The 12,552-nt window shown below is 34.8% G+C and overlaps 1 protein-coding gene across 1 annotated transcript; it reads left to right on the top strand.

Annotated features, from left to right (window-relative positions):
* The first annotated feature begins 653 nt into the window (after positions 1-653).
* LOC130052259 (heat shock 70 kDa protein 12B-like) lies at positions 654-12,327 on the top strand. Its single transcript, XM_056156704.1, has 5 exons — positions 654-805; positions 3,073-3,415; positions 3,868-4,086; positions 8,369-8,522; positions 8,785-12,327. The coding sequence occupies exons 2-5, from the start codon at positions 3,113-3,115 to the stop codon at positions 9,864-9,866; spliced, it is 1,758 nt and encodes a 585-aa protein (XP_056012679.1). The 5' UTR covers positions 654-805; positions 3,073-3,112; the 3' UTR covers positions 9,867-12,327.
* The last annotated feature ends 225 nt before the right edge of the window (positions 12,328-12,552 follow it).

Genomic DNA, 12,552 nt, shown 5'->3' with positions numbered 1-12,552 from the left:
CTTGTGCTATTTTAAGCTCATTAGGATATAATATTTGTTAGAAGCGCGTCGTTGTGAAGAAATTGAAAGACATTTCTCCATTGTATTTATATGTATACTTTGTTGGTACATTGGGTGCTGATCCTGCACTTTTTGACAACGTTCATTTTTTTTTTCGGATACAAAATAAGTTATTTTAATATGTGAAATAAGATTAATTGGCGGATTGGCCCCCATACCATTCTTTTGGTGGTAGTAATGAATGCGTGGTAAAAATGTACCGGTATTAATAAATGAACTGAAGAACGAACAGAGCCTCCTCCCTCCAATTTAGGAGTATGAAGTTTGGGCAAAAGAGAAATTTTCAGATTCCTAGCTTTTCTGTTTATTAAGAATTGTAACAGACAATTTCTCCTTCGACTGTCCCTACACCTACGTGTTTGTGTACTCATTCTAAAATTTTCCAAAATAATCACTCAGCAGTATAAATTTTAAAAATTGTTTTTGAAATTGGCAGCCGTCGTGTATAAATTAAATGGCGGTCGCCAGATAAAATAAGTGGCGGTCGCCAGTTAGATAAAGTGGCGGCCGCCATATAAATTAAGTGGCGGTCACCAGTTAAATGAATAGCAATTCAATAACCTGGCACCTATCGGCTTCCGTATAACACTGCTAATGTAAGGAACGATAACTCTGGGTAGAGATTGTCCATCACTATGCCTTTTAACACTGTTTAATATCGAAAGTAGGATTCACTGGAAAATTAGTTTATTTGTCTAGGTGGGTTTGTTGCTTAATCAGAACAGAGGACAAACTGTTTATACAGGTGAGATAACCACTTATCGACTTGAGTATATGTGTTTCTTTGGTAATGATTGTTGTCTACCTGTTCTTGCATCTAGAAGTTCAGAACTATTGTTACTAAAGAATAATCTAACTGTGTCTCGGGACAGGCCCCCACGGTCCGTAGGACATTATCACTTTAACGATAGAAGATTCTCTGTAATAGAATTACAGCTAAGATATATAAAGTGTCCCCCAGATAGACCCTGTTTGGATTGCATCACAAGCCCAGGTTAGATTCCTCAAAGGAAAAACAGCACCACTGGCTCTCCGCTCCATTGAATATCCAAAATGTATCTATGTATAGGTCTATCTTACTACAAAATCATTCATCATTAAAAAAAAGTTAAATGGGGAGTGGGTATATGTTCCCCATTTTAAATGACCACCTATACTTATCAGCCCCCAAACAGTTGTTTGAATACAGTGTAGGATATCAGAGAACCCTGGTGTACACACATACTTTTGTTTATATCCATATAGTGCAAGCAGACCTCTACCTGAATAGTTGAAAGTAAAAACAATGATGTAAAAACACATTTTCTAACTGTTCATGGAAGCATAAACAAATGAAATTTACAAGACTAGTAAGTTGAAAACACTTAATTAAAACTTATGCCACAATCAAAATCATACCAGATTGATGACAGATATAACTTAACAAGATGTCATGATACTGCCGATATTCTACAGACTTGCGATCATTATTTTTTTTTTCTTATGACATTTATTGAGATCTATGTCACAAATAAGTGTACAAATGCATACATATACATACATTAAAGCAAGAGAGAGATAGAAAAAGAGGAGTGGAGAGAGAGGAAGACAGGTGGAGATAGACAGAGAGGGGTGATGAGAGAGAGAGAGAGAGAGAAATATGATATCATTTGATACAAGTATGGTGAAATCAATCATAACTAGGTTGTGTTGATATAAAAGAGCAAGATCAAAATATAAAGTAAAATATAGATAATGATAAGTGTATCTGCCAATCAGAGTCTGTTCAAGAGAAAAAACCATGTATTCCACAGTTGATTTATAAATTCATCATATTTACAATGTTGAGTTGCAGTATACGCGATCAGTATCATTGATATATATTGCCGTATAATATATTACATGTCTAATAATTATTATAAAACTAATTGTCCTATACCTATTTTTCATGAGAATCAGGACACCTGCTACAGAAAAGCTAATTCAGCTTGTAGATGTACACTGGTAAACTTTGCTCCTGTACTTTGAGATGTTGATTGTTGTTGTACCTGGTCAAGTACTGTGCAAGTGGAACTTTGAACGTATAAAATTCTTACATTTACATGCATATTACTTGAATGTAGAATGTTATAATTTAAAAATTTTGATTTGTAACTTAAAGTTGGTTGTAGTTTTGTTATTTCCATGCCCCTACAACTAATATGTTGGGGAACATGTTTTTTAATTGACTCGCGCAGCAAGCTATACTCCTTTGCATCGGGTCTGTTTTGCAGATTCACCGCTTTACTTCAAATTTTTAAACTTTAACCAAAACTTTAACCTTGCTTAACTTTTGAATGGTCAGTGATATGGTTCTTATATTCTATATATGCATTCCTTGTGACAAAACCTTTCTCTTAAAATTGGTACCAAAGTTTTTTACTTAATGACTTTGAGTTTGACCAAATTTCAAACCTTTAAACCGGTCAAGATAGCTCCATGGTAGAGGGTTTGCTTTGTAACTGGGAGGCCTCGAGTTGAAGCCCCGCTCATGCCATGGCCGCATCAAACATAAGACGTTAACATTAAGATTGCTCCTTTGCCAAATGCTTGGCATGTAAGTGAGAATGATGGGCCTTTCAGATATGACCTTAAAAACAGACATTCCATGTTGCGACAGGCATTGGCATGTCAAAGAACCCTCACTGCTACAGCCCTAAACACTAAACATAGGTCTAAATTTGTGTGTGGTTCTAATAATCACCTACAGCTGGTGACGTCTCAATATGAGCGGAAAATTCTCAACAAGATGTAAAAACAAACCTTTAATGTTGCTCATAGCTTTTGAATGGTGAATGATAGGGTTCTCATATTTCAATAATTTCATATGTGCAGTCCTTGTGACAAGTTGGACCTTTTTATTAGTATCAGAGTTTTTTACCTTGTTTTTGATATTGGTCTTTGTTGCCAATGGGTGCATAGTGTTTCACAAACACGCCTTGTTAAAAATGGTGCCTCTTTTAATATGACATGAACAGGAAATATTATTTTTAGGTACAGCAATATGGACAATAGTCAAAGCCCGTGAAGCATCATGGAGAAATCCATCACTAGCAAGTGCAAAAAATTGATAGTGGCTGCCATAGACTTTGGAACCACTTTCTCCGGATATGCCTTTTCGTTTAGAGATAACTGGGGCAAGGTTTTGACCAATCACTGGCAAGGAGGATCTCTTATATCCCATAAAGCTCCCACAGTGCTCCTGCTGAATGAGAAAGCTGAATTTGTTTCTTTTGGATATGAGGCAGAGGATGACTATTCTAGGCTCACAGAAAATGGAGATCATGAAGACTACTATTTGTTCCAGAGGTTTAAAATGATCCTCCACCAGGATGAGGTAGCATTTTGATATGTTGTAGTATTCAGATGTAACATTTTGATATGTCGTAATATACAGATGTAACAATTTGATATGTCCTGACATTCAGAAGTAACATTTTGATATGTCATAATATTCAGATGTAACATTTTGATATGTCGTAATATTCAGATGTAACATTTTGATATGCATGTCGTAATATTCAGATGTAACATTTTGATATGCATGTCGTAATATTCAGATGTAACATTTTGATATGTTGTAATATGCAGATGTAACATTTTGATATGTCGCAATATTCAGATGTTAGAAATGTGTTGTCCACATAACATTCAATAACTGCATGTCTTATATATTTTAGTATTTATGAAATTGATCATTCTGGATACTGATTTGGTCAAACTTTAATCAATTTTAACTTGATGAATTTGAAATACACTATATGTATACATTGCATTATGTTTTTGTAGCAATTGAATAGAGGGGTAAAATGCAAAGATGTAAATGGAAAGAAGCTGGAAGCTACAAAAGTGTTTACTCATTGCATCAAGTTTCTGAAAAAACACTTATTGGAAGAGATCAACAGAAGCATTCTTGGAACCACTGATGCTGACGTTCAGTATGTGTTGACAGTTCCAGCAATCTGGGGAGATAAGGCCAAGATGTTTATGAGGGAGGCAGCTGTTAAAGTATGTAGCACTAAAGAATATCATATTTTCCACTTCATATGTGGTGCCTTTTTACTTGAGCTGATATGGTGTATATTGAATTATTCACAAGACTTTGCATGTCAATATGTATGTCACCCTTTCAACTCATTGCATAAAGCAAATATACAATCACACTATTACAGATCTTCTGTTCATTTTATACTATAGATTACTGTAAACCAACTTTTATTCACATGCGAGAAAATTTCTCGAGAACCCATCTAATTAAACTCAGATCCTAGAATACGCTCACAATCGCTACAATAGGATCTGACATAACCCTATAGAAGGTCACATCCACATAACCTTTAATTGGCTTGGAATATTCATGAGAACTATCAGTCAATCAGATTGCGCCATACAGACAATGATGGCTATTTAGGCGGTTCCCAGCAATTCGTAAAGAAGTTGCCGTAATCTCTCTCCCACAAAGTTTATTTCACACTGTAAAATTGTATATTCTCAAATAACAAATTTTAAACTTTCACAATAATGCTTAATCTATTACATTCATACAAACAACAAAACGTATGATATAAAATACACCCAAATTAAATCAATTGTGAATTCTGATTTATGTATGAATAGGGATGGGTACAATTTGAATAGTTTTCAAGATGGTTTAATACTTAATTAATGCGAAGAATATAACGCCAGTCAACATAAACGGTGCATTGTGACATCACATCTAGCTGCGATGTGTTTTCTTTCAAACCAAACAATCGCAACCATTTTCCTTGAATTTTGAACACTGACGATTTCATAGGCGACGCGCTGATTGGCTAACATAAAGTTTACATGAACATGACCCCTAATCGGGTTATGTTAGATCTTACGCAGAGTATATGGCACGGATCTAAGAAGTCTGATTTTAATTAAATTGTCTCAAGAACCTCATTGTCGTGAATATTTCTCGTCACAAACCAGTCCTTTGAATGTCTGTCATAGGCTTGAAAAAGGCTCAATCTCGAGAATTATTCGCCACGAACCAGTTTACCACAGGTGAATGATGAAATAGAATAACTGTGTGAATAATAGCTGATTTACGCTATTTCTTTTGACAAGCCATATCATGGTGTAGGTTTTCCCATCCATCCATGTCTCTCTATCTTTTAGCTTTTTGTGTTTGAGTCATAGGTTTCACATAATGAGGTCTACATGTGGAATCTTTGAAGGGGGGGGGGGGTTGCAAATAAAAAATAAGTCACTGTAATCTCCATCTGGAATTTTATGAGTACATGTAATTGATTATACATACTCAAATCATTTCCAGATCATATCATTCACACTCTGAGGTGTAGGACCATCAAACTTGGAATTGGTCAGATGATGCAGGGGGGAGGGGGGTCCTAAACCAAAAGTAGGTCACTGTGGTGTCCTTCTGGAATTTCATTGTCATACACATACATACATACATGTGCATGTATACAAATTTTGTCCAGATAATATTTTTTCACACAGTGAGACAGTTATCAAAACCAGTCCGCTGATGCAGATTGGGGAAAAGGTGTGCCATGACCTAAATATAGTTGACTGTGGCCTCCTTCTGAAATTTTATAGATATGCACACTCAAACCATCATATGTTGCATGCAGTAAGGCCTAAGACCATCTAACTTGGTCAGCTGATGCATCTTGTGAGGGGGGGGGGGTGTCGTGAACCAAAAATAGTTCACTGTGGCTTCATTTTGAAATTTTAAGTGTATACATATTAATGTACAAAATTCAGAGAGCCTCAATCTTTCAATTGGCGAGAGAACTTCATCTCTATTATGAATTCTGTTGAAGATTATGCTAGAGGATAGGCTAAATATGAAGAACTTGATGCATTGTCAGAATGGATAAAAAGTATAAAAGGAATATTACAATTTTGCATTAGCCACTATAAAACAAAAATGCATATTATCTATCCTACTGTGTATAGTAAACCAGAAGTGATGAAAGAATTAGATAGGTTACATGAGGAATATGTACTGGTTCCAGCTGACTTAGCATGTAACATAATTGTCTTTGTTTGTAAGGTTCATTATTTCAACTGTATTTGAAACAAATCTTTAATTCCACATTTGGTAATCCAACTTAATATGCTCCAAGTTCCCTTTCCAAATATGAAATTCTTCTAAATTGTGTTTCAGTTTTAAACACATTTGATATCCCAGTCAATGGAATGAATCAGAATGCATATGAATTACCTTACCTATGCTCGATTCAAACACACTGCATTGAAGGAGAAACTTCAGACATATTGTGCCACAACATATGCAAAAAGTGGTGTAAATTAAATGTGAATTCCCAAACATTCAAAAGAACCTTTAGTAATTTTGAAATCGCAGAACTTCCCAAATCCAACATCATCAAAATGTACAACGTTTCAACACTTTACATGACCATTCCTCATGATAAGTTAAAGACTAGGCTTTCTGACATCATATACAGCTGTTTCATCAATAAAAATGGAGCACAGAAATAGTCATATTTTGTGATCGGTCATATTCAAATTAAATTACTTTGTAAAACACATTCAGTCTGATTATAAGCACAAGTACTTTAAAGTTGATATCATAAAGATACTGGAGTTCCTCATTGACAATATATATGTAGTGTTTACTTTAGTGACCAGGTCTTCCAACAGTCTTTTAGAATTCCTATGGGCTAAGATTGTGGTCCTTTATTAACTACCCTGTTTTTGTATTTAATGAGGAATAGTAAACTAAAAACACAGATTTATTAAAAACGGGATGACTTTGGCTTCTCCATCAACTTCCCATATTGTGTAGCAACATTCCATTGTTACTGGCATATGGTGTTTATGTCTTTCAATTGATGTGAAACCATGTCCTGCATATGATCAATTTTCAAATCAAGGTAGGCTACTGACAAATAAGTTGATGGGGGTTTCAACAGTCTTATCTAAAGTCAGCATTTTGCAAATTTTATGGTCATATATAATGATTAAATTTGCAAATACAAGATATCGCTTAGTGGAATGCTTTCTGGTGTGTTTCAAATTAACTGTTCAGCTGCTCTTTACATACCGATTTTGAATACGGGTTATTCTGATTATCTGATCAAGATATAGGGCTCATGGTGGGTGTGATCAGTAAGCAGGGGATGTTTACTCCTCTTAGACACCTAATCCCACCTCTGTCCAGGGATCTTTGTTTACCTCTCTCTTAATTTTGTATATTTATAGGATTTGTGACATTGATCACTGTTTGTTGTCTTCACTTGTTCATATACATATATATTATTACTACAGTAACTTGATCCGAAGAGTCGGATCACATCTTGTTGACAGGCGCGGATCATCAGATCACATGAGACGCGAAGCATCGAGTGTGATCTGATGATCCTCGCCTGTCAACGAGACGTACGTGATCCAAATCTTCGGATCAAGTTACTGTAGTAATGATAAATTTATTATATACCCCCTTATGTATTTTAAATCCACATTTATAAGATGATAAATGTAATCCAAATTATCAAAAACAGACATACCATGAAATTATGTTTTGTGTACACAGTTTTGTTTTGTGACGCGGTCAATATTTTCCACAAATAACGTTGCATTGTTGCATTGTGACATCATCAGTTTCAGAGGATACTGATACGGAATCAGAAAACCACAGTGTGGTGATCCGGAAAACCACAGTATCAAAGAACGATACATTGATGGGTATATAATGAATTCATATCTTTTTACACTGTGAGGCATAGTGATAGGACCATCAAATGTGGTTCGTAGATGTATCGTAGGAGGAGGTGTGTCACGTTTCAAAAGTAGGTCACTGTGGCCCAAATTTAGAATTCAACAGATCACAGCTTGCAAGATAAAACCTGCAACCTTATGATGCATATGTACATAAAGTTGCAGATACACATATCATATGCCCTAGCATGCACCTTACTGAGTTTTTCTATTGTCTACATCACCCAAGGTTACATTATGCTTTTATTTGCACACAACAATCAAAAGTACAATGTACATTCATCCAATGTTTGTTAGAATAAAGCTATCATAGTTTATCCAGTGAGTAATACACAGCACATGCTTGAGATGAATTCAATTCTCAATACAGTAAGACATGCATGCTCTAAATATAAGCTGAAAATTTCAGTGATAATCAGAGCATTATGCATTATCCACATAAATGCATGCATTGATTTTTTTTTATCTATTGTCAAAAATAAAAGCATAGAACAATCTCTATGAAATGTGCTATATATACCAAAAATATGTAATTAAACTTTTCAATATTTAGGCTGGAATGAAGGCAGAACATCTAACAATAGCCCTAGAACCAGAGGCTGCCTCTATATACTGCCAACATATTCCATCTGAAAAGCAAGATTTATCTGCCACAGCACTTGGGGTAGTCACACCAGGGACTAAATATATGGTGGTGGATCTAGGAGGTCTGTAGATTATCACAAGTGTATCTTAAAGGTTTAAGTATATTTTTGTCTTAGATATAGAGAAAATCTGTACAACTCTGATATACATGTAGATATAAAAATTGATCACATACAAGAAGAATATCTGGTAAACAAAAGAGCACCCCTATCCTTAATTCATAAAAGTACATGTATCTTGAAACAAGTTTTGAAGTATACTTTAAATATATATGTGTATGATGGATGCACTCATGGGACTTTTTTTAAAAAACTCTATATTTAGGAGGAACAGCAGATATAACAATTCACAGAAAAGCAGAGGATAGCACACTAGAAGAACTAATGCCTGCTAGTGGAGGGCCATGGGGAGGGAAATCTGTGGATGATGCCTTTATGAAATTTCTCACAGACCTAGCAGGAGAAAAAGTTATGGAGAAGTTGAAAAAAGAGAGCATGGAAGATTATGTAGAAATCATCAGGAGTTTTGAAACAAAGAAGAGAACTATTTTACCTAACAAGGAGGGCAACACAAGCATGACTATTCCACAATCATATTTTAATCACAGTAAAAAAATTCATAATGTCAAGGATTTCAAGGACATTATAGAAAAGAATCCAGTATTCAATGGAAAAGTATCGTACACAGCTGGAAAACTGAAATGGAAAAATGAACATTTTAGGGAATTTTTCAAAAAGACAATCGATAGTATTATTAAACACATAGATGAACTATTTCAGGAAGAATTAGTCCGAGATGTAGGCATTATCTTAATGGTTGGTGGCTTCTCAGAATGTGAAATTGTACAGAAAGCAGTAAAAGACAATTTTACGAATAAGAAAGTCATAATCCCAGAGGAGGCAGGATTAGCTGTTGTAAAGGGTGCTGTGTACTTTGGCCATGTACCTCAAGCTATTTCTCGAAGGTCCGCGAGGCTTACATACGGAATCCAGACCTGGCCAGAATTTAATAAAGATATTCACCCAGAAAGCAAGAAAATTGTCATAAATGGAAAAGCTCGCTGCAAAGATGTGTTCTTCAAGTATGTGAAGAAAGGGGAGAGAATAACTCCAGGTTTCTCAAAATCACAGATATTCCAAGCTTTGGGTGCAGGAGATTATGGATTAGAGTGTGCAGTGTTTATTTCAGATAATCCAGATCCAAAGTTTGTAGATGACAAAGGTTGTAGAAGACTGGGTGTTTTAAGTGTTCCTTTATGTAATAAGGGGTCTGATCCTAATAGTAGCAATAGGCGTGGAGAAATTGAGGAAACTATGATTTTTGGAGAGACTGAGTTGAGAGTGAGAGCTAAAGATCTCTATACTAGTACTGTACAAGAGATCACATTTGATTTACTTCAAGAATAGATTCATAGCTTAAAATTCGGAGATAAAGTTACATGTGTTAACTGTTGATGGAATAGAAACCAATCTAACACAACAAAATAGGGCACTGTAGGATTTATTTGTTCATTTTCAACCGTTAACCTGATTACTATTAGATTTTGATACTCACATCCAAAAATCACATTTCATTCATGTTTCGTTTAAAAGCAGGTGATTTGATGCAGCTTTTTAAAGATTTTTATTTGAGCACATAGAAACACCAAATTATATGGTTTTCACGGAAATTGTGACGCTACAGTTGTCATAGTAACCCCTCTTGTCGACTTTCTGTAATAAATGGTACAGGTATTTCAGATGGTGTTTAAAAATGATACAAAAGGGGTAAGTGATACCAATTATATATCAAATGGATGTTAAAGCCTTAAATAATATATTTGTATTAATATGGCCATTTATTTTTATATGAAGTAGAAGCAGGGCTGCTTATGAGCAATTCGAAATTTTTAGAAGGCAATTATTCACCAAAGCAGACATATTTTCACCCCCTGAGAAATAAATGACCAATGAATTTTTTTTTTATTTTTAAATATGTTTAACATATGTTAGTAGGAATTTTTCCTGAAAGTATCAATATTGGTTTTCAGGATTACTATGGTGCTATGATCACTATAGTTGCCCCCTCCCCCCTCCTTACATAAATGCTGCAGGTGATAATTACAATAAACATGCATCTTACATGCATTTATTTTAACTCATATTAAAACTATAAAAATGTTTTGATGTTTAATATTGAATTTATTCCACATAGAATGATAGTACTGTTGCTTTGGAGATGTTTTTTTTACTTTCTGTTTGGAATTACTTGTATATTCATGCTCTGGAAGTGTATGTTAAAAATGCGGAAAATATAACCCATCTGATGTAAACTCTGCATTGTGACGTCGATACCTGCAACGTCTTTATTATTTTTTTCTCCTTTCAAACCAAGCAATTATCAAACAACAAAATTTTCTTATTTTTTATATAATAAGAAATAAGTGAACTAATTGAGAAAAAAATATTAACAGCAAGTCCTGCTTTTCAGAGTACACACTTTTTGATTTTTCTCAACATCCACGTTACATAGTAGCTAGCATTTTAGATTTATGTGCACTAACACTATATACATGTTATGAAATTCATAGCATTATATATTATGATTTTAATAGGCCTAGTGGTTTGTGAATTAAATTTACGTGCTGCAAGACTGAAAATTAACGGGGGGGGGGGGGGGGGGGGGGGGGGGGGGGGGGGGGGGGGGGGGGGGTATACGTATCATGGAGACATAGGGCCTAATGACTATTATTTAAAAGATAATTAAAAAATAAGGGATTTTTCATTTATATTGTATTTTATTTGTATATTTCTAAACATATTTCCACTTTACTCTGTGTCTGGTTATAGCTAACAAGTCTTTGTTTCCATCGTCTGTCATTATTACTGATGCTTAAGCGCTTGACGATAGTAACTTTTAAAAATTGGTCTAATTTGAAAGTTTTATTTTCACTCTTAAATTGCAATTTTGGGGTCAAACTGACAAAATACTAGTGCATTGATTTAATTTGTGATATCATATGACACAAACAATCAAAAGAATAATGGCCATTAGCACATGTATTCATGCCTGGAATATTTCCTTTGCCGCAATCATGACCATCATGCATTTAAAACTATTGGGGATGCATATTTGCTATGTTTACAATATTGCAGAAATGACATATACATGTAATTACAGGCACTATATAATTCGTATACTATTATTTTGAAATATTGATATACTGTGTTGGAAATATTTATAGATTCCCATTGTAGGGAGGAACTGCTTTCCCATGAAATGTTTACCTGGGTGTTTACGTAGTTTTTGTGTGTGTTTGAGGATTGCCTTCGATGTAAATGTTGGTTTGCAACCCCTCAATTTACATATCATTTTGGTCCCCTGCTGCGTTACAAGTATACCTGTGTCTGTGCGTCCCACTTGACTTTGTGGACGCAACTCCTCTGAAACCGCTCAACAGATTTTGTTCAAATTTTGTAGGATTGTTAGTCACCATGTGTAGTTGATCATACTGCGCTGCCATTTTGATTCGACAAATTTTACAGGAGTTAAGAGACTTTGTTGAATTTGCACATGCTGCACTATAGAAACACTTTGTGGACGCAACTCCTCAGAAACCATCAACGGATTTTGTTCTAATTTTGTTGGCTTGTTAGTTATTATATGTACTTGATCATATCAATTTTACAGGAGTTATGGGACTTTCATGTTTCAACTTTGTTGGGGGGGGGGGGGGGGGGGGGCATACATGTATGGCTACGGTAGCTATCTTGTTCGAACAGTATCTCATTCTTTTATTCTGTTTGTATATATTCTTTCTTGTCATGTTGAAATAAAACTTGTATATCTAAATAAAAACTCATATAAAGTTCCCCATAGTAGACAAGGTATGTTCTTCCTGCAGTTTATTTATTCAGAGGTTACAATGGACTTGATGCGTACAGGAAGGGTACTACAACGAACTGCATGTAAAAAAAAAAAAAAAAAAAAAAAAAAAAACCAACCCCAAAAAACCCTGTAAAATGTAAAGAACTATAGGGTGTTTTGTATGATAGTTGTTTATATGACCTATTTGATCATATTCATCCTGCTAAATTGTATAGGTTTTATGAG

The sequence above is a fragment of the Ostrea edulis genome, chromosome 2 (genome assembly GCF_947568905.1).
Source record: "Ostrea edulis chromosome 2, xbOstEdul1.1, whole genome shotgun sequence".
Taxonomy (NCBI): Eukaryota; Metazoa; Mollusca; class Bivalvia; order Ostreida; family Ostreidae; genus Ostrea; species Ostrea edulis.
This window is presented reverse-complemented; position numbering and strand designations above follow the sequence as displayed.

What these genes read in the sequence shown, in the direction of transcription:
- LOC130052259 (XM_056156704.1), top strand. Translation starts at nt 3,113, where the DNA reads ATGGAGAAATCCATCACTAGCAAGTGCAAAAAATTGATAGTGGCTGCC. An exon ending in TGATCCTCCACCAGGATGAG is followed by an intron (nt 3,416 to 3,867) that starts GTAGCATTTTGA and finishes ATGTTTTTGTAG; the next exon opens with CAATTGAATAGAGGGGTAAA. An exon ending in TGAGGGAGGCAGCTGTTAAA is followed by an intron (nt 4,087 to 8,368) that starts GTATGTAGCACT and finishes TTCAATATTTAG; the next exon opens with GCTGGAATGAAGGCAGAACA.